This window comes from Suricata suricatta, chromosome 3 (genome assembly GCF_006229205.1).
Source record: "Suricata suricatta isolate VVHF042 chromosome 3, meerkat_22Aug2017_6uvM2_HiC, whole genome shotgun sequence".
Taxonomy (NCBI): domain Eukaryota; kingdom Metazoa; phylum Chordata; class Mammalia; order Carnivora; family Herpestidae; genus Suricata; species Suricata suricatta.
Window position 1 is genome coordinate 135,006,221 of NC_043702.1, and position 20,011 is coordinate 135,026,231.

Below are 20,011 nucleotides of genomic sequence, written 5' to 3' on the forward strand. Positions count from 1 at the left end.
AGAGCCTAATGTGGCCGGAACCCACAAAACCATGAGATCATGACCTGAGCTGAAACCAAGAGTCAGATGCTTAACTGACGGAGTTACCCTGATGCCCCAAATGCATTGTTTTTAAAAATTTTGTGTGTAGCTCAGTCAGTTGAGCATCCAACTTCAGTTCAGGTGATGACATCTCAGTTCATGAGTTTAAGCCCCACATTGGGCTCTGTGCTGAAGCTTAGAGCCTGGAGTCTACTTCAGATTCTGTCTCTTCCCCTTCTTCTGCCCCTCCCCAGCATGCGCTGTTTCTCTCTCTCAAAAATAAGCATTAAAAATATATTTTTTAAAAAGTTAATGAAACAAAAGTGTCCCTAGAGAATTAAAAAAAATTGTGTTTCTATTATAACAAGACTAAAAATTGGAAATTCTGGCATAGCAGCCTATTATTCAGGGTAGAAACAGTTACATACTGGCCATACCCCAGAGAGGAAGTACTTCAGGACTATGTGTGCTCACTCAAAACAATGAAATGCTTATTTGCTCTGAAGGCACTGAACTACTGCTGAGGAATCCTCATTAGGGGGCACAGCACCCCTTACAGAATGTTAAATAAGAAGGGATCTGGATGGGAGCTGGGCACTGGAAAACAACCAAGCAAACAAACATAAGTATTTTAAAAAATCTACTAGCCAATGCTTGTTAGCAAATGCTAATAAAAAGTCTAAAGTAAAATTTTAAGTATTTTTAAAATAAGGTTTTCTTCTTCTGTATATTCAGAGAATAACAACAGAGCAACATCTACTAAGAATTTATGAATATTTTAGAATGTTGGAAACTGTAAATGAAAAACAGTAAGTCTAATGAGTGCTCTCTCTCCCCATCAATGGGTCAGAAATAACACAATGGCTTTTTCTATTATTGTACCTCCCACAGGCTTTTCCTTGCCAAAGCCAAGAAACCTCAAGGACATAACAAAAAACATTTAAAACACTTTTCTTGTCTCCTCCAACCCTAATCCCAACAAAGAACTTGTAGGAGTTGGCTTCAAATTTAGGCTTGTAATGAAATGTGAATTCTTAAAATATGGAGATTGGCTGCTAGCTAAATTCCTTTGTGTCTAAAATTAATGATGGAAAATAAAATGTACTGAAATGTTTAAAATGTATTTCCTTCTTATTATAACAAGTGAAAGCTGGCATAATAACTAGTCTCTCTAAAATGGGTCTAAACCCCTCTCTCACCTTTAAAAAAATGCTTCTAGGTACAGAAGTAACACTTGTGCCTTCATTTTTATAAATCACATATCATAAGACATAACTTTTGAAAAAAATCTTGAAAATGCCCCCAATAATGTAGTTACTATGGTAACTAGTTCTCTGAAAAGACTCCGATCCTTGAGGCTGAACAGGGATACCTCATCATCTTCTATACCTTCCTCTCCTCATAAAATTTATCCTTTACCATAACACAAATTCAATAGAAAAAGATCTACCCCATTAACCATCCAAAATCTATTCTTTTGGCTCAATGATTATTTTTAAAGTATCTGTTTTCTGATACCCTTTCTCTTGGAATATTGTCCAACAAAACAATAGAAATCAAATTCTACTTCTGATTATCACTAAATGTCAACTTTCCCTGTTTTATGCTTTTTCATAAAAGGAAAATTAGTGATATAAATATTTAATGTATATCAACAATACAAAGGGTTTTTTTTAATTTTATGGATATGATAAGATATGTAACCAATGGTCTCTCTAAAAAATGCTTGTTTTTTAAAAATTCGACTGTGGGACATGAATCAAGTTCAGTGAGTAAACATCTGTGTTACATGAACAAAAAGCCAAACACATTCCTAATTGGTACTTGTCCATTACAACGCCCCCACCCGAGGGATCATGAGGGTTTCTCTTATTAAGATTTTCCATAAAGACAGACACACATATGCCAGCTCTAGAGAGCAAAGAGAATTCTATTTCATTTCATGATAAATTCCATTTGTGTAACAAGTTAGTGTTTATAAGGGGATTACAGGTACACTATACCTTATTTAATCATTACAACAAATTTGTGAAGTAAACAATATATACTATTATCTCCACTTAAAAGATGTGGTTCTGCCAGAGGGGAAGGCAGAGGCTGAAGATGAACAGAAGTGGGAAACAGTAACATTTCCACTACTCACAAATTACACAGCCTTGGGCAAAACACATAATGGGATAACTGGAATTCTCCTTAACATAAACAATAAGATAGCTAGACTTACCTCTGGGAAGTCTACTGGGGGCGGGGATTAGGGACTTGTGCTGTCTGTAGGCTATTATGGTACCCTGCTTATTTTAATGTCTTTTTTTTTTTCTATTGTGGTCAAAAACACATAGCATAACATTTTCCATCTTAACTACTTCTAAGCATACAGTTCAGAAGTTTGAAGCATATTCACACTGTTGTGCAACCAATTAATGCCGTTTTACCTATTTTCCCTATTAGATCATAAATTTTTAAGGGCTAGAATGTTATTTTGTTGCTCCATTTTTAGTGCCTAGCACAACTGATACATAGAATATTCGCAGTAATACTTACTGAATGCATGCTTATTCTATCTATCTGCCTGTCTATGTACCTACCTACCTAACTTAGAATTCAAATTGAGATGTTTACACAGAGGTGTATATAAATATGTTAGTTTAAGTCAAAACTTTTTCTAATTTGGCTAACTGGTTTCCCAATTAGGGATATGGCAGATATTCTCCATAAATTCGACGACAGATATTCTCCATAAATTCGACGAGTGTAATCTGTGCTTCCAAGATTAAAAACAATAAACATTTAAGTAATGTCACAGGATAAAGCATTTCATCAAAAAATACTGCACTGGCAAATGTGCACTGAAGTTACCAATATCCTGATTTTCCTGTTTCTTGAACATGTTGAGCTAAACAAGGAGCATCTGAAATTAAGCATACTATGATTATGATTGGTCCTACTCAAGCTTTTTGGTATACTGACTGTCCCATAAACAAAGAAAGTGAATGATTCTAGTGGTTAGTTAACAAATCCATTTTTCGTTTAGTTTATGTTTAATATTTTACTTTCTTCAGTTTATTTTCAACTCTTTGCTTTCAATACAAAAATCTGATAGATTAATAAAAATAATTACTGATGATGAACTTGTGTGCAAATTTTTTAGGTGGTGTAACTGAGGATTTGCCTAGGATTTTGCTGCAACAACAAAACTTCCACTCTCATGTATACAGCTATTTAACAGAGCTTACCTACACAAAAACTGCAAAATGGAAGAAAGTAATGTAAATTTATCTCAGTAAGAAATGTCTATGTAATAGTTATTAAAATTTGTAATCTGTTTGTAATGTTACTTTGACTAGCTATAAATAATAATCAGGGTAATGATAATTACAAACAGAAAACTCTCTCAGCGTCTTCTAGTAATAGGAAGTAACTTAATTTCAATTTACATATATATGTATCAGACAAAAGTCATTAAAACATAAAAATATATTACATTAAAATAAAGTCCAATGGAAAAGAGATGTAAAATTTCTATTATAGAGTTGCTTCATAAAAAAAACCCAAATCATTGTGAGTATTATGGTTTTGTATTTAGATTAGTTGGACACATTTAGCACAAACATTTTAGCAGTTTTGTTTTAAAATGTGAGTATTTAGAATACACTGTAAAGAAAAAAAAAGCTAGGGGGGCAGCTGGGTGGCTCAGTCAGTTGAACGACTGACTTCAGCTTGTGGTTCTTGAGTTCAAGCCCCATACCTGGCTCTGTGCTGACAGCCTGGAGACGAGGCTGGAGCCTTCTTCGTATTCTGTTTCCCTCTCTCTGCCCCTTCCCACTCACGTACTCTCTCTCTCAAAATAAATAAACATTAAAAAACTTTTTAAATACACTGTAAATTACATTTTAAAAAATTACTTAAACTTAAAAAATTTCAGCTGTAAAATTTAAAATGTCAGAAAATATAGTTTAAATAATAGTTTAAAATCATAAAATAAAAATGATAATAATATAGTTTTAAAAATTCTTTAAAGGGATACATGAGCAAAAAAAAAAAAAAGAAAGAAAGAAAGAAAGAAAAGAAAAAGTCTGATGACCACAATACTATCCAAACCACTGCTTTTAGCTTTAGATTATTAAATGTGAAGTCAGTGCAGGTTTGAGGAATTCAGATTTTCAGCTTCATACTGAATAGTACCAGTATAGTTAAAGATATGTTATGTCCTAAAATACTCAACCAAAAAAACACCGTTACCCAGGATGGGAGAAAAGTAAAGGGTTCTTAAGGCACAGGGTACCATATATCTTATAAATTTTCTAGTCACAACCTTGTGAATCATGATGCATGACTTATAAATTCTCTAGTCACAACCTTGTGAATCATGATGCATGCCCAGACTAAAAGAACAGCATTCCTCAGCAAGAGTTAAAATTATGGGAGCTTTGAGGATGTATTTCCCTCACTGAGGCACTTAGTTAAATTATATCATTTAACAAGAGTGCCTATACAGTGATAAAATTATTGGCTGCATTATCAATATTACTGTAATAGCAGAATCTACTGCAAAGGAAGTACATTATAAAGTGTTCTATTGGACCAAATAGCAAGCCTCACACAAAACCACTGCTCCAACCTTTTAAGACTATCAGACATATTTTTTAGATAAGTAGCTAAGGCTCCTAAAATAGTGTCTCAATTAAGAAAAAAGTCACTGAAAAAAATTTACTGAAGTACTTAAAAATAATTACAATAATTTCAATAAGTTACATTTCTTTACCAGCCAGCCTCTAAGGTGTGGGCTGATACTGATTTAAAAAGACAAAGATGGAATGCATTTTGGTAAAAGGAAGCAAGATCTTTGATTGACAGTTCTTAGAAAAAAGGTTAAAAATTCAAAAGGACTGACTGCATGTGGCTCAGAACCTAAAAGCTTTTTTTCTCCTCCCAACAGAAGAGCAGTCTCTAGTAATAACTGGTTGCTATGGAAATAAGAAACTAGAGAGATCAGAGAACTCAATTTGCAGTTAAATGGGCTGGAAACAATCCTTACTACTTGGTGAAGGAAAGCGATTAAAAATATACATGATTGCCAGAGGGAATCTTTCTCACCTAGCTTTTCCCAACCTCATTAATGAACAAGAAGGCTTAAAACAAAAAAAACTGCCAAAAAAACCCAACAACAACAACAAAACACACACACACACACACACGCAAAACAAAGGCAAGTCCAAGGTGTGTAAGACAGAACAGACTGAACATAATTCAGGATTTCACATATCACAAATCCTGCCTATTCTGGAGGACTTTGATTCTTTGTGATGGTACTTGTTAGTAAATGCTGGAATGAGACTAAAATTGTGTCAAGAACAAATTGGTATAGCTGAGGGGACTGGAACTTCAGTGGGAAAAGAAGGAGCATGATAAATGGAAATGTAACCAGAGTGAGAAACAGATTTAAGTAGTAAAAATCCAGGCTTTGAAAAATCTCTTCACAGTCAATCATAGAATACCTTTGTGAGTGCTGTAAAGGGCTGCAAACGTCACCGTGAAGAAAGTTGTTGAGTATTTCCCAGCATTAACTAAATGAGGAAAGGCCCTTTTTGTGTCTCGGTATCGGCGCAGGCACTGGATGAAGCGAAGCCAAGCAGGAATGCACTGAACAATGGCCCGCACACCATATGAATATTTGTGGCAAATTTCTGGTTCTGTGAAGATTTCAAAGAAAAAGAATTATAATTAAAAAAAAAAAACCCAAAACTTGCTCACATCATTTCATTATATATTGTACCCACTCTGAAGTCCACAAAAGCAAGAAGCCTGGGTTTCTGAATCAATTCTTCTTTGTAACTATTATATTCTCGAACTTTTCATGATAGATAAAAGCCAAGAAAGGAAGGTAAATACATAGGGTGGACCTATGGGGAAAATCTGCCCTCTCAGTTTTCTGACAACCTATTCTGGAAACACTTTCTTTGTAATGTGGTAAAACTATAAGAAAATTAGAAGCTGAGCATAGTAATCAAAGGAAAAAAAGGCACTCCGTAATTTGAAATAACTGGAAAACATACAAATACCACTAGTGACTCTAGTTAATTTAATGAACTCCAAACTACTATCACAATAGGTAGAACATGTACCTCATTAGCCTTCTTTTTAATGAAGAGCAGAGTTTATATCTATAATGACTTTCTCAAAGCACTTGATCTAACTCTAAATAATCAAGTATTTTTGGTCATTATAAAGCAATACTGTGATGGAAACTGTTGGCACTAAAGCATTTGTGATATAACTACCAATATACTAGAAATTTTTACTCTTCTTTTTTTTTTTTTTTAGTTTTAGAATTCCTTAAGTGTTAGTTGCAAATCTCTTGGCAAATGGATGACTGAAATCATAACATTTAATTTAAGAGCCAAATTATATCAGATAAAGAGACTGCTAAAAGAGTGCCAAGTACATTTAATTAAGTTTGTATTATTGGATGAGTTTTCACCGTGATCTTACATCTCTTAGTTATCATTCCCAGTATTTCTTGGTTTACACTGGCAGTTTAGAGGTATGGACGCACATTCATACCCTACCTTCTGAATTATTTGGCAACAGGCCCCCACTTTCATCCCATCTGAGCTCAAAACTGTAGAAGCAGATCATATATTCCAGGTCCATCAATATCACTGACAGGCTGTTCAGCTGATCGGCCAGCCAGAAGTCAGCGAAGCCTACCTTATGGAAGGGGGCTGTAAATACTCGAAACTGGGAGAAAGAAAAAAAATTAAAAAACATAGAAACAAGAAAGTTCATATTAAATTTCTCTAATTTGTGCCTGACCATGCAGCATGATTACTTTATCTGATGAAATGGAAACCAATGAACCAATCATAAACACAGGGATCTAGCAACAGGCAAGGTTGAGAATTAGTAGTGAACAGAATGAGTTGAATAAGAAACTAAGAAAGGAAATTAAAGTGGGGTGAAGGCAGGAATAGCTATAGTTAGAAAAAGCAGACATGGTGGGTGGGAAGAGTTGAAGCTGAAAGCAGAGAGTGGCAGAAGGCTAGAAGTGCTGAGAGGATGTCTAGTGTTAGGCTCTACGGTAAATTTTGCTAGAACCCATGTGCTATGATAATTTCTGGAATATCCTCCTTCTTAACTGGGATGAGAGCTTAGCAGATTGAACAGAAAGCTCTTCTTTGCCTTCAAGGGATAGGGAGGGAAGGATGGTACAACACCTGAAGCATGCCTGCCTGCTCTCTAACCAAAGGCACTTTCATTTCACTAATGCCATGGTAATAATTTTGTCTTGAAATTATGCCACAAAAATAAGCCCACACCCCACTACTATAAAAACAATGCTAAATGAATTTGGATTAAATGTACTGAGCCTAAACCATGCTTCACATTTTTCTTAAAATGCATTTTTCATAATCCATTAACTACAACAATTCTATGAGCTTGGTACCCCCATTTATAGAGGACCTACAACAAACCCATCCTGACCTATTCTGTGGAAGACTGTTTAGCACTGCCAAGGGAGATCTCCCGGCATTACAGAGAGGATGGACAGACACTAATGTAATCATCAGAAACAGGCTCCAATCCTGCAGAATGCCTTGCGAGGCCCTGAGAAAAGTGAAGACGGAATTAAGGCAGCTTTAATCCTCACTCTGTCAAACCCTTTCTGTCTTAAACAGCTAAAAATGAACTCCTAAACAAGGAATTTTGACTAAGCAGCAGTTTTGAAAAAAGGAGTCTAAATCTACAGCTCTCCTGCCATCTAGCTATATTTGTTTAAGCAGACATATTCAGCATGAGAACTAATGGCTCTTTCCCCTCAGATTTGGCTGGTTTTTTATATTCTACGTCTAAACATTTCTTTTTATTATTTGAGGGAGATAAAGGGCTATATTATGAATCCATCCTGGATATCAAGTATCTATGACAGGTATTGCCTTGGGGCTTTGGACATTAGATCAAATATCTACAGGACCTAGTACAAGTTTTGTGATATTTTCTAGAGCTGATATATTTTGAGGCCATGGCTCAGTTTCTTGATCATTCTCTTGCTCTTTCAATAAGCTGTGCAATAAGCCTGTGAGACAAGCTATATCATTTGCAATCATAAAGTCCAGATACAGCAAACTCTTTTTGGCAGGGGATGAGGGCAGGGTGAGAACTGGGGGCTTAGTGGTTGAGATGTTAGTCATTTTATGCATGAGGTTCCAATGCCAGTTTATACAGTATTTTAAGAAACTCTAAGGTTCAGAGTGGACTTTAAAAATTCAAAGAGTCAAACAAGGAGAATTTAGAACATACCACCAAAAGAATCAGGAAATCTAACTCAATCTCTAGTCATGGACTTTTGTGAAAATTATAGCCTAGGGCATTTTTCTTATTTCTCATGGACATGAGACAGACAACCATTACTCTCACAATCTGCCAAATTCAGCCTTAAAGCTAGCTAATAAAGTAACCCTCCATATGAGCAGAAGAGGAAGAGAATGCATTAAATAAGAAAAGAGGGAAATGGGACTACAAAAGGAAGGGAGGGGCATGAAAACAGAAACTGGACTGAAGGGGAAATTTATAGAAGGGAGCAGATGGAAAAAGAAAAGAGGGGGTAGTAAATGTTGGTATAATATAACTAATAAAGGAATGAATATAATTGTAGTCATTCAGCACTTAACAAAGATTAAGTATTACTAAATGACAGGCACTGTGGAAGTACAGAGATAAATAAAACTGTTTCTACTGTCAAAGATCCACAGTCTGGTTGAGTCAATATATATCTAAGGAAATAGTGACAGCACTGTGTAGTAAGTGCTATTACAGATAAACATGTAAAATACCCCAGAAATACAAAGAAGGGAGGGAGGGAGTAGCTGCATCAGAGATAGGTTAGGGGTGAGTTCATACTGAATTCCCGGAGGTTTACACATAGTCAAATTCATCTTAAATTTATCTGAATTCCCCTTCTTTCTTCCTTTCTTATTCTGGCTAAGGTCTTTCAACTTCTTCATTGTTGCACTTTTGCTTAAAATGATAATAATTCACTGAGTAACAGTATTAAGAAAGTTAGAGTCAATTCAAAATATCTGATGTTTTACTCACATATACAAAAAAGCCACTAATAAGTAATTAGAAAGGATACATACTAACATCATTTTCTAAGTTAATGCAGGTAAATATTGAAGAAGATGAAGTTTAATTTCTACTTTTAGAGGCTTGTGAATCATCACACTCTTTCAATTTTATATTCTATTAGTTTGAACGACTAGATCAAAGTTAAGTATCTTAGACAAAGTGGCTACCAGGTTTAATTGTTAAATGGTAGTGGTTAAATGTAGAGATTATGAAATCAGATTGTCTGGGTTCATACTTTATCTTCATTACTTACTGGCTATGTATTTTAACTCCTCTGAACTTGGGTTTTCTCATTTATAAAATGTGGATTAATAAATAGCAGTTCCAACCTCATGGTTTATTAAAAGGATGCAATAAATGAACACATACAGAATGTCCAGAACAGTGCATTATTAAATAAGAATATTACCTTTCTATAACCATAGTAGAGACATAAGTAAAAATTTTACTTACAAAACTAAGAAAATATTGAAAAAATAAATTTCCAAATTATACAGGAAAGGACTTTAATTTTAAAACTATAAGAAGAATAGATTGGAATTTTTGTTTAGAAAATCTGAGGCATTGCTTACGTTTCCCAATTGGACTTCTACTTAGGGCCAATACGGGTCTATAAAGATTTATGACCTAATTAATACAAATAAATATGTACTTTATTTGACATATAAATATTAAAATAAATTTCTTTTAAAAATTGTTTTAAGTTTATTTATTTTGAGAGACAGTGAGTGGGGGAGGGGAGGAAAAGAGAATCCCAAGCAGGCTGCACTCTGACAGCATGGAGCCCAAAGTGGGGCTCGAGGCCACAAACTGTGAAATCAAGAGTCAGATGCTTAACTGACTGAGCCATCCAGGCACTCCTAAATAAATTCCTAACAAAAAAATTGTTTTAGCTTTTTTGTAGGCAGTGTAGAGCATATAAACTCCATAGATTCAAATTTGAATATGGATATAAATGGCATCCAATGCCTACCGCTATGGCCAAATGATACATGTTCTTTTCCACTAAAAATTAAAGAAGGAAATGTACCTTTACTTTATGAGGAGGCTATAAAAAAGAGCTGTATCAAAGAAACATAACTAGGGTGGAAACATTTCTAACACTAGAAATAAGTCTCAGGGTAAAGTTTTTCAGTAAGACTTGAATTAAAAGAAGTCAATAGGTCAATTAACGTTTTTAAAAAAATTTTTTTTAATTCATTTTTTGAGAGATAGAGAGAGACAGCATGAGCAGGGGAGGGTCAGAGAGAGAGGGAGACACAGAATCTGAAGCGAGCTCCAGGCTCTGAGCCAGCTGTCAGCACAGAGCCCGATGCGGGGCTTGAACCCACAAACGGTTAGATCATGATTTGAGCCGAAGCTGGATGCTTAACTGACTGAGCCACCCAGGCGCCCCTCAATTAATGTTAAGATGCTCTATATAAGTAGCATTTTCTTGTATACTATTATTATAAACATAATGTACTATTATAAACATAACATAAACATAACAAACATATTATAAACACAATGCTTCTTTCTGCATTTCACTGCTTCTGATAGTGCACTTTATTATTCTTATTCTTTATTACATCATCATCGCCGACCTATTCCATCCATAAGTCCCCATTTATTAACATACAGCAAATGCATCAATAAATGTCTGCTCAATGGGGTATCATTTTGCTAATAAGGGTAACTGGTCATGCACGAATCATAGCTTACTATTTAAACAGAGAAGGATGCACTGGGGAAATGTTCACTTAACACACAACGATATTATTCTGTTATTGCAGTGATGCAATCGTATTAACATCTGAGTTTTCTGAGTCTTCGAAACCTCATTTCAAAATAACTTTATAGAGATTTTACAATAATTGAAGCAGGAAATAATAGGTATTTATAGTCTTAACATTTCCTTGTAACCAGAAGAATATTACATTTTTGTGCAAATAAGTTTTAAAGCTCCACAAAATCTAGCAATAAAAAGACAAATAATTTCAAAATAAAAAAGGTAATCTAATTTTGTTGTACTAACTGGAAATGATTTATTTTTAGTATAAATTTCAAGAGAGAAAAAAATGATTCAAATATTTCTTCTGTCTTACAAAAAAAATCCTTTAAAAAGCATGTATCCTAGCTGATGACAAAATGTGTTAAAGGTGATTACAAACTTAAGACTTTTCAAAATACTCTTGTACATCGAAGTTCCACACTTAGGCCCACAGTTAAGCCTAGTGGTGCTATGCTTAACAGGAATGATTTGCTCTCTTATTTATTAATATTTAATGAAATTAGAGGAAAAGAGGGATATTCTCAATTTGTGATAAAATTCCTAGTGGAAGAAATTAGAAATACAAATAAGCAACAAATGACTTTGGGGGAAAAGACATGAAGGAGATCTAAGCCATTTTCTTTTCCTGATGGCTATAAATACTTACCTGTACTGGAATATAAGTGACTTTTTACTTGTTTGTATGCTTACTATGTTTTTCAATAGGAAGGCCATATTTTATGTCTTCAGATTAAAAAAATTTAAATAATCCTATGTAAAGGGAAAGTACTGCTAAGAACAAACAAAAAAAAGTTCTGCTAACTGTAAGGGATATATAAAAGGAAAAAGAATACTCTAGTTTTTTAAGGCAGGATACTTTCTAACGTAGGAGAAAAGAGTAAGATAATTATTATAGGAATTCTGAAAGTATGTGTAGAGATTAGTCAATTTAATCACTAATCTTCACTTTACTGTTAGTTGTAATTCATAACCTAAGAAATAATTACAGAAGAACATTCCTAATTAATTTTCAAAACAAAGCTCGTTTAATTCAGAAGTAAACAGAAGTTCCTTCCCCAAGCTATCTTCACACCATCACAAAAAACACAGCAACTTTTTTTGCAAGAGATTCTATATCCAAATGTTTAAATTGTGTGATTTTGAGATTAAGAAATAGGTAAAGTGGAAGAAATGAAATTTATTATAAATAAAAATCAAAGTCAGTTTCTCAAATTAAACCTGGTAATCTGGTAAGATATTCTTATTGATTTTAGAGAATAAATCTTTCATAAAATAAAAACATTTGATTGACTACTTCTTTCAATTTGAGAGGAAAAGAATAGTTTTACCACTTAAAAAAAAAAGAAATTCATAGAGTCCTACATGTTATCACAGCTGGTTAAATGATCTGTATTGAAAAGTATTTAAATTTATCATGATTATTATTAATTTGCAAAATAATTTCAATATCTGGACACTTCATACTCCATTTTAGGAGGAAAGAAATGCATTAATGAGTATTTTTTCCAGGGCCCCTGCACTATACAGTATGAGGTGTACCAATTACACTATATTTTTCGCCCTTGGAGCTAGAGCGCCATTCACATAGATAGACTACAAAGTGAACCATGCCTTCTGGAGTTGTGCAGCAGCAGCCTTGCTTTCCTCCTGGACAAAGCCAGGACCAATAAACCACTCTAAAAAATGCTTGACAAATTTCTGGACTTACCAGCAGTTTCAGCAGCCAAAATCGGGATTTGTAATAGAAAGTTTTGGTGGGGTTGATAAGGAAGAAAAACATAAATCCATAAAGGACAAGTGGATACACATATGTGGGGATGACACTAAGCGGAGCAAAGAAGCATGCCAGAAGGCTCAGGCACCACAGTATCCCGAGGAATCCAGCAATCTGATAAAGGACGGGAAACACAAGAAAAGAGAAAATTGTTATTTTTATTTTTTCCATTACTCAGAAATATCTTTAATAAAACTAAGGTTAGATAAATCTTTAGATGCCAAGTCAATAATCTTCAAATAAAAGAAGGAAATACAAAGATGGGTTTTGTAAACCAGCAATATAGCTATGTGAACTATATTTGTGGGACTTTATGTCTTGATTTGATTACCTCAAAAAGATGTTGATGAGACAAATTGCTTCTTGGATTAAGTTCAAAGATGAGCACATGATTCACTCCAGCCTGTCTCCAACCATATGTGTTGATGCCCAGTAGAAAAAGGAATTCAATCAGAAGAAAGCCACCCCGATAGATTCTTATCAAGGGCCATATATTTCTATCTGTTTCAAGTTTAAATACAGCTGAAAAAATATCAATTAATTTGTTAGTTAGAAAATTCATAATGTCTCCTTTAATTGTCTTTCCTCTTAATTCTCAATGACACAGTCCTTGGCATAAAGTTTTTATAAATAAAACCTAAGCCGAAATTATCTCAAGAGCACGATAAACTTGCTTCCAGGTTCTTTCCCTTTATCATTCCATTCTGCAAAATTTCACCAGAATAATTTTCCTAAAACTTCCTTTGGGCATGTTAGTTCATTGTTCCATTAGTTTCTTAGAAATAGAACCACAGTGAAATTGTTTAAAACCAAAAGATCAGTTTTGTCAGCTAGGGATTTTTGGAATGACATAATTTCCTTGGCTTTGTTCCCTCTGTCATTAAACTGGTTATAGTAATACATACCTCACAGAGTTGCTGTGAAGATTAAAAGAAATGGTACACATGAAAGCAATTGAAAATAAAAGCAAGTGAAAACTGAAATGTCATATAAATGATAGCAGTTAATAGATAACAGTAACAGAATGCTTACTATGTGCTAAGTACTGTTTTCAATTATATTTTGACATATAATAATTCATTTTATTTGTCTGAGAAAGCAAAAAAGGGAGGGAGAAGGGAAGGAGAAGAGACTCTTAAGCAGGCTCCATGCTCAGCACAGTCAGATGTAGAGTTCGATCTCATGACCATGAGTTCACAACCCGTGCTGAAATCAAGAATTGGATGCTTAACTGACTGAGCCACCCAGCTGCCCCCTTTATAAATTTTAATCTTTAAATTTATTTTTAATCTTTATATATAAAAATTCATTTAATCCTCATAATGGTTCTGTGAGTTAAAAACTATTATCTCCATCTGACTGGCGAGGAAATTAAGAGCACAGAGAGGTTAAGAAATTTGTTTAGAATTATCAAGCTAGTAGAGGACACAGCCAAAGGGTTAACTCAGAGAAGTTTGCTCCAAAACCCACACTCTTAACCACTACATTCTGCTGCCCATATGCCCGTACAAATGTGTAGTGCCACTATTACACTTATAGCTTTCCAGTTACTGTAACATTTAAACACGGTCTTGGAATCCAAATTCTTTATCAGTCTGATCTCCAACTCACTTTCCTAAACTTATCTCACAATGCTCCTAAACATTAATTCCATTCTTCTGATGAATTTTATTAGTCTTTTCACAAGTTTGCTTTTCACACGTCCTTATATTGTTCCCTGTACCTAAAATGATCTTGCTCTTTCTTTGTACCACTTCAAATTCTACTTAATATTTCAGAGCCAAATCCTTACCTATTCATAAATTTACTGAATCCGTGTGTTTCATTTTGAGCCTAGTTTGTGCCAAACATTTCAATTTGGTTAATGATTTTTCAATTTTCCAAATAACTATAAAGTTTATTAGACTCATTTGGAATTTAATTATATACTGGCTTGTACTTAATTTAAATAACTACTGTCTACAGTACGTAGCACATTTAATAATTTAAAAATAACAGCATAGCAAAAACCTTTACTTTGGAGTCAAATACTATAGACCAGACTTAAAATCCTAGCTACTCTAGGGCAAATTATTTTATTCTTCCAAGTCTGCATTTCCTTGCTGGAAAATGGGGATAATATCCTTATAAGTTAGTTAATAAGATTAAATGTGATCAACATACATTACATGCCTAAAACAATAATGACTATTCAGTATTTATCAGTTTCTTTTTCCTTTGGCTTGAGGAAACCTCATTTTTTTTTCCATTAGTTTGACAAAAATTTATTAAATGTCTATTATATCAAACACCATCCAAAGAACTGAAGATTCAGTAATAAACAACAAAGTATCTGTCTTCAGGAAACATCTATTCTGTATAATGCCATACAGTAATAAAGGTTTTGAAGAAAAAAAAGGAGGGTAAGGGGATGAAGAATGATGTCATTAGGTGCTATTTTAGGTAGGGTGGTGAAGATGACCTTTCAGGAGATGAAACTGGCAGAGATCTTTAAGGAAACTGAGAATGAATCATGTGAATATATGGAAGAATAAGGCTCAAAAAGGTTAAGTACAAAAGGCCCTAAGATAGGTATGAGCCTGGTGCTCCAGGAACAAGAAGGCAGCCACAGCCACTATAATTGAAACAAATGAGAAGTAAAGTGGTAAAGAGTTAGCCAAGAGAAGATCAGGTAGGACTTTATAGTATTTTGTCAAGAACTTGAACTTTTATTTTAACATATGAAGCCAATGAAGATTTTATACATGTGTCATGACTAATTAAAAGTATAAAAGGGCTACTCCAGCTCTGATATATAGAGACTACAAAGGATCAAGCATGATAGTAAGGTTAGTTAGATTATAAATAAAAAAGCAATATATTGATTTACATCCTGATTCTTAAGCAAAAACCATAGATACAACAGCTAGGAAACAAAAATAATAAGCATAAGTCTCAAAGAATGCACAATAAAACCACTAGAGCTAATAAATTCATACAAGTTGCACAATGTAAGATCAGCACACAAAATTTAGTTGTCCTTGTATACACCGGGAATGAACATCCTGAAATGAAATTAAGAACAACAATTCCAATTCCAATAGCACCCAAAAGAATAAAACACCTAGTAATTAATTTACTCAAGGAGGTAAAAGATTTGTACCTTAAAAACTATAAAACATTGCTAAAAGAAATCTCCTGTACATGGACTTATAAAACTTGATATATTTAAAACAGCAATGCTCAAAGTATTCTGGAAATGAAATATAATCCCTATCAAAATTCCAATGAAAAGTCGATCCTCAAATTCATATGGGATTGCAAGAATCCCCAGAGAGCTATAACAACATTGGAAGAGAGGAACAAAGTTAGAGGACTCATATTTTGTGGTTTAAAAATTTACTAAAAAGCAGTGTGGTACTGGCATAAAACAAACATACAGACCGAACTGGGAGTTCAGATATAAATCTATAGATCTATGGCCAACTGGTTTTCAACAAGAGTGCCAAGACCATTCAATGGAAAAGAATATTTTCTTCAACAAATGGAGCTGGGATGACTGAATATCCACATGCAAAATAATGAAGCTAAACCCTCATCTCACACCATGTACAAAAGTTAGTTGAAAGAAAGAAAAAATACATAAATCAGGCTTTATCAAAATTAAAAACTTTTGTGCATCAAAGTTTTTATGTTCTAGTACCCATAATATATAAAAAAAAACCTCTTATAATTTAACAATAAGAAGATAAGTCAAAAAATGGGCCAAGGACTTAGATAGACATTTTTCCAAAGAAAATATAAAAACAGCCAACCAGCACATGAAAAGATGCTCAAAACCATTAAGGAAATGCAAATCAAAACATTAACAAGATATACTGCTTCACACCCATTAGTATGGCTATAATTAAAATAAATAGAATTAATAAATTAATTAATTTAAAAAAGGGAAACCACAAACATTAATAAGGGCATAAAGAAAATGGAACCCTCATAAATTACTGGTGAAAATGAAAATTGTGCAGCCTCTACTCAAAACTATTTGGTGGTACCTCAGAAGATTAAATATAGAATGACCACATAACTGAGTGATTCCACTCCTAGGTATATATCCCAAAGAAACAAAACCAGGTACCCAAACAAATCCATGTATATGCATGTTCATCACAGCACAGTACACATTAGCTAAGGTGTAGAAACAACTCAGTATAGTATGTATTCAGTTTCGGTAGATACTGCCAAACAGTTCTCCAAAGAGCTATAGCCATTTTCACTCATTCACGTGAATGGCTTCATGGCATTTCATTGTATAGAGGTAAATAACATAGTTTCTTAAACAATTCCCAGCTGATGGACATTTGAGTGGTTTCTAGGACATTGTTACTACAAACAAAAGGGCAATGAATATCCTTCTTTCATATATGTCCTTGGCAACCTGTTCAAGTACCTTTGTAAGATAAATTTCTTGAAATAAAATTGCTTAACCAAAGTGATTGTATTTAAAAATTTACATATACTGCCAAATTATCCTTCAAAGAGATTGAAATAATTAATACTCTTACTATTAGTATATGAGTTTCTGTTATTTGACACCCTTATATAAACATATCTTGACATTTAAACATGTTTAAATGTTCAAATTCATATCTTTGTCAAACAAAAAAATGAAATATGATATATTGTTATTGTATCAAATTAAGTAAGTTACTAGAAATCTATATGAGAACAATTTAAAAAAAAATCTAATCAGGTAATTTTTTATCTTCTCAAACTAAGTTATCTGAAATATGTGTTTCAGACAAATTATTAAATATCAGGTCAAACCCCTTTGAGAAACGACAGCAATTACACACATTATTTTTTGATGTGAATGAAAAAAGGATCGTGCTTGTACATGCATTACTACTGCTGTGCTCCTCTCTCGTCTCTCAACACTGTTATCTTTCAAGTACCCGCTGGGAGACAAATAAGCATAGACAGCTGGCTGTATATTTACCCTGCCTCCCTGCATCCCCCTCCACCCCCACCACCACACACATGAAGATCAAACAAAGAAGAGTTCTGAGGTGAGAGAACATAATGCAGAAGCTAAAAAAATCTTTTCAACTGACTCACATGAAAAGAATGAAGGTTATTCTTTCTTATTATTTAATGATGATGACATTATCACCACACTCATCTTGAAAAAAAAACTTCACACATAAGATTGAATTGCTCTTAAAAAGAACAACTCCCATCATATACTCCATATAATTTATACTGATGTAGTGCTTCACAACTATTTAAACATGTGTTACATATACTTCTTAGCTGATCTCCATGAAGTGGTCTCAAGCTATCTTCCATTCTTGTCATCGATTACTCCCCATCACACTAGGTGAATTTATCATTTCTCTCCTTCATAACCCACTCCCTCCTATGCCCCATCCTCTTTCCCCACCAACTAAACCTCTGCTTACCTGTCTCCCTCTCGTGGAATGCCCTTCATTCCATCACATCCAGCATAAATGCCATTTCCTTCATAAAATCTTCCCTGATGCTTTTATTTAAAAGTCATTACTTGGCTCCTTTGACCTGCTTATACCATTTAACATTTTCTGTCTTGTAGTATATTATTCTTGTTTTAATAGATGTCTTAATCTCTCTGGCATAAAAACCTTCATAAGGAAAGGGATTCTTTTATCTCTCTTAAGATTCATATCAAGCTTAATCATAAGATACATAAAATTTACCTGTTGAATGAATGAATTCTAAAACAATCCTGTAAACTTGAGGTCATATGGTCACTGAACAAATAAATTATTTAAAAGAAGTTAGATGAGGGGCTCCTGGGTGGCTCACTAAGTTGGCATCTGACTTCAGCTCAGGTCATGATCTCATGGTTCGTGGGTTTGAGCCCTGCATTGGGCTCTGTGCTAACAGCTCAGAGCCTCAAGCCTGCTTCAGATTCTCTCTTTGTCCCTCTCCCACTCATGCTCTGTCTCTCTGTGTCTCTCTCAAAAAATGAATAAACATTAAAATAATTAGAAGAAGTTAAATGATATACTTAAAGCCAAAACAATTTACAAATAGTGTTGTTGAGACTGAAATACGGGCCTTTTGAAGACAAGTCAGTGTTCCTTCCTTAACAACTAGCTTGATAATCTAGGGCCAGGTTTTTTATTATAACATTTCCATGCAGTCTACATAAAAAGACTGCATTTATCTAAAGAAACAGAACTAGATTAAAATATGATAATAAATTATAACAATACTAAATCATGAGCTTACAGTGGGCCATAATTATTAGATGTAATTTTCAGTAGTTGCTAAGAAGGAGAGTTCTAAAAATACAAATGAAAACACACTGTCAATAGGTAAAGTTCATATGCTAAGAGCCATTACAACTTGGCTTTCAATTTCATAACATATAATTGACAATCTTAATTAAGAATGTTAATGAGGAAAAACAACTTCAGTAAATTTTTTCTTAAACATCTGCTATATGTGTGGTAATGTGTTAGGAACATGAAATACAAAAATGAAAATACACAGTCCCTGCAATTGAGAATAGTAAGTGTGACAGTGATAGGAACTTTCCATGTTTAGGCACTATTATCATTACTAAACATTGAAAACAGAATATAATGGATATTTATACAATACCATCTTTTTTTAATGTTTATTTATTTTGAGAGAGTGAGTATGCATGGTGTGTGGAGAAGGTGAAAGAGAGAGATGGGGGGAGGGAGAGAGAGAGAGAGAGAGAGAGAGTCCCCAGCAGGCTCTGTGCTGTCAATGCAGAGACTGACATGGGGCTCAATCTCATGAACTGAATCATGAGACCATGACCTGAGACAAAATCAAGAGTCGGATGCTTACTTGACTGAGCCATCCAGGCACCCCACAATACCATCTATTTCTAAGTTATGTTTCTTTGCAGACTTTCCTGAGCAAAATTTAATCCTTTATTAATGATTCAAGTTATCATTATAAATGTTAAGTACACATACTCTTGAGGTATATCAGAGTTATTTACCCTTAAAGTCAAAGTCCCTGAATGCAAGAACCTTTGAGATTTGTGTCTTTTTGCTGTCTGTGTCTGTTTTTGGCTTATCATTTAATTTTATCTCTGTCCTCTTTCACCCATTCCAACTTCCATTAATATTTTACTTATCAATATTTATTTATTTTTGAGAGAGAAAGAGAAAAAGAGAGTGAGCACAAGCAGGGGAGGGGCAGAGAGACAGAGACACAGAATCTGAAGCAGGTTCTAGACTCTGAGCTGTCAGCATAGAGCCGGACATGGAGCTTGAGCCCATGAACCACAAGATCATGACCTGAGCTGAAGTCAGATG

The 20,011-nt window shown here is 34.1% G+C and overlaps 1 protein-coding gene across 1 annotated transcript in view; it reads right to left on the reverse strand.

Moving 5' to 3' along the window:
* XPR1 (xenotropic and polytropic retrovirus receptor 1) overlaps positions 1 to 20,011 on the reverse strand; it is a 193,436-nt gene that overhangs the window by 24,657 nt on the left and 148,768 nt on the right. Inside the window, exons 7-11 of the mRNA XM_029933366.1 lie at positions 15,596 to 15,600; positions 13,027 to 13,282; positions 12,630 to 12,809; positions 6,588 to 6,759; positions 5,517 to 5,711 (exon numbers count right to left, since the gene is read on the reverse strand). Of these exons, the coding sequence (XP_029789226.1) occupies positions 5,517 to 5,711; positions 6,588 to 6,759; positions 12,630 to 12,809; positions 13,027 to 13,282; positions 15,596 to 15,600 (808 nt within the window). The remainder of the gene's footprint in view (positions 1 to 5,516; positions 5,712 to 6,587; positions 6,760 to 12,629; positions 12,810 to 13,026; positions 13,283 to 15,595; positions 15,601 to 20,011) is intronic.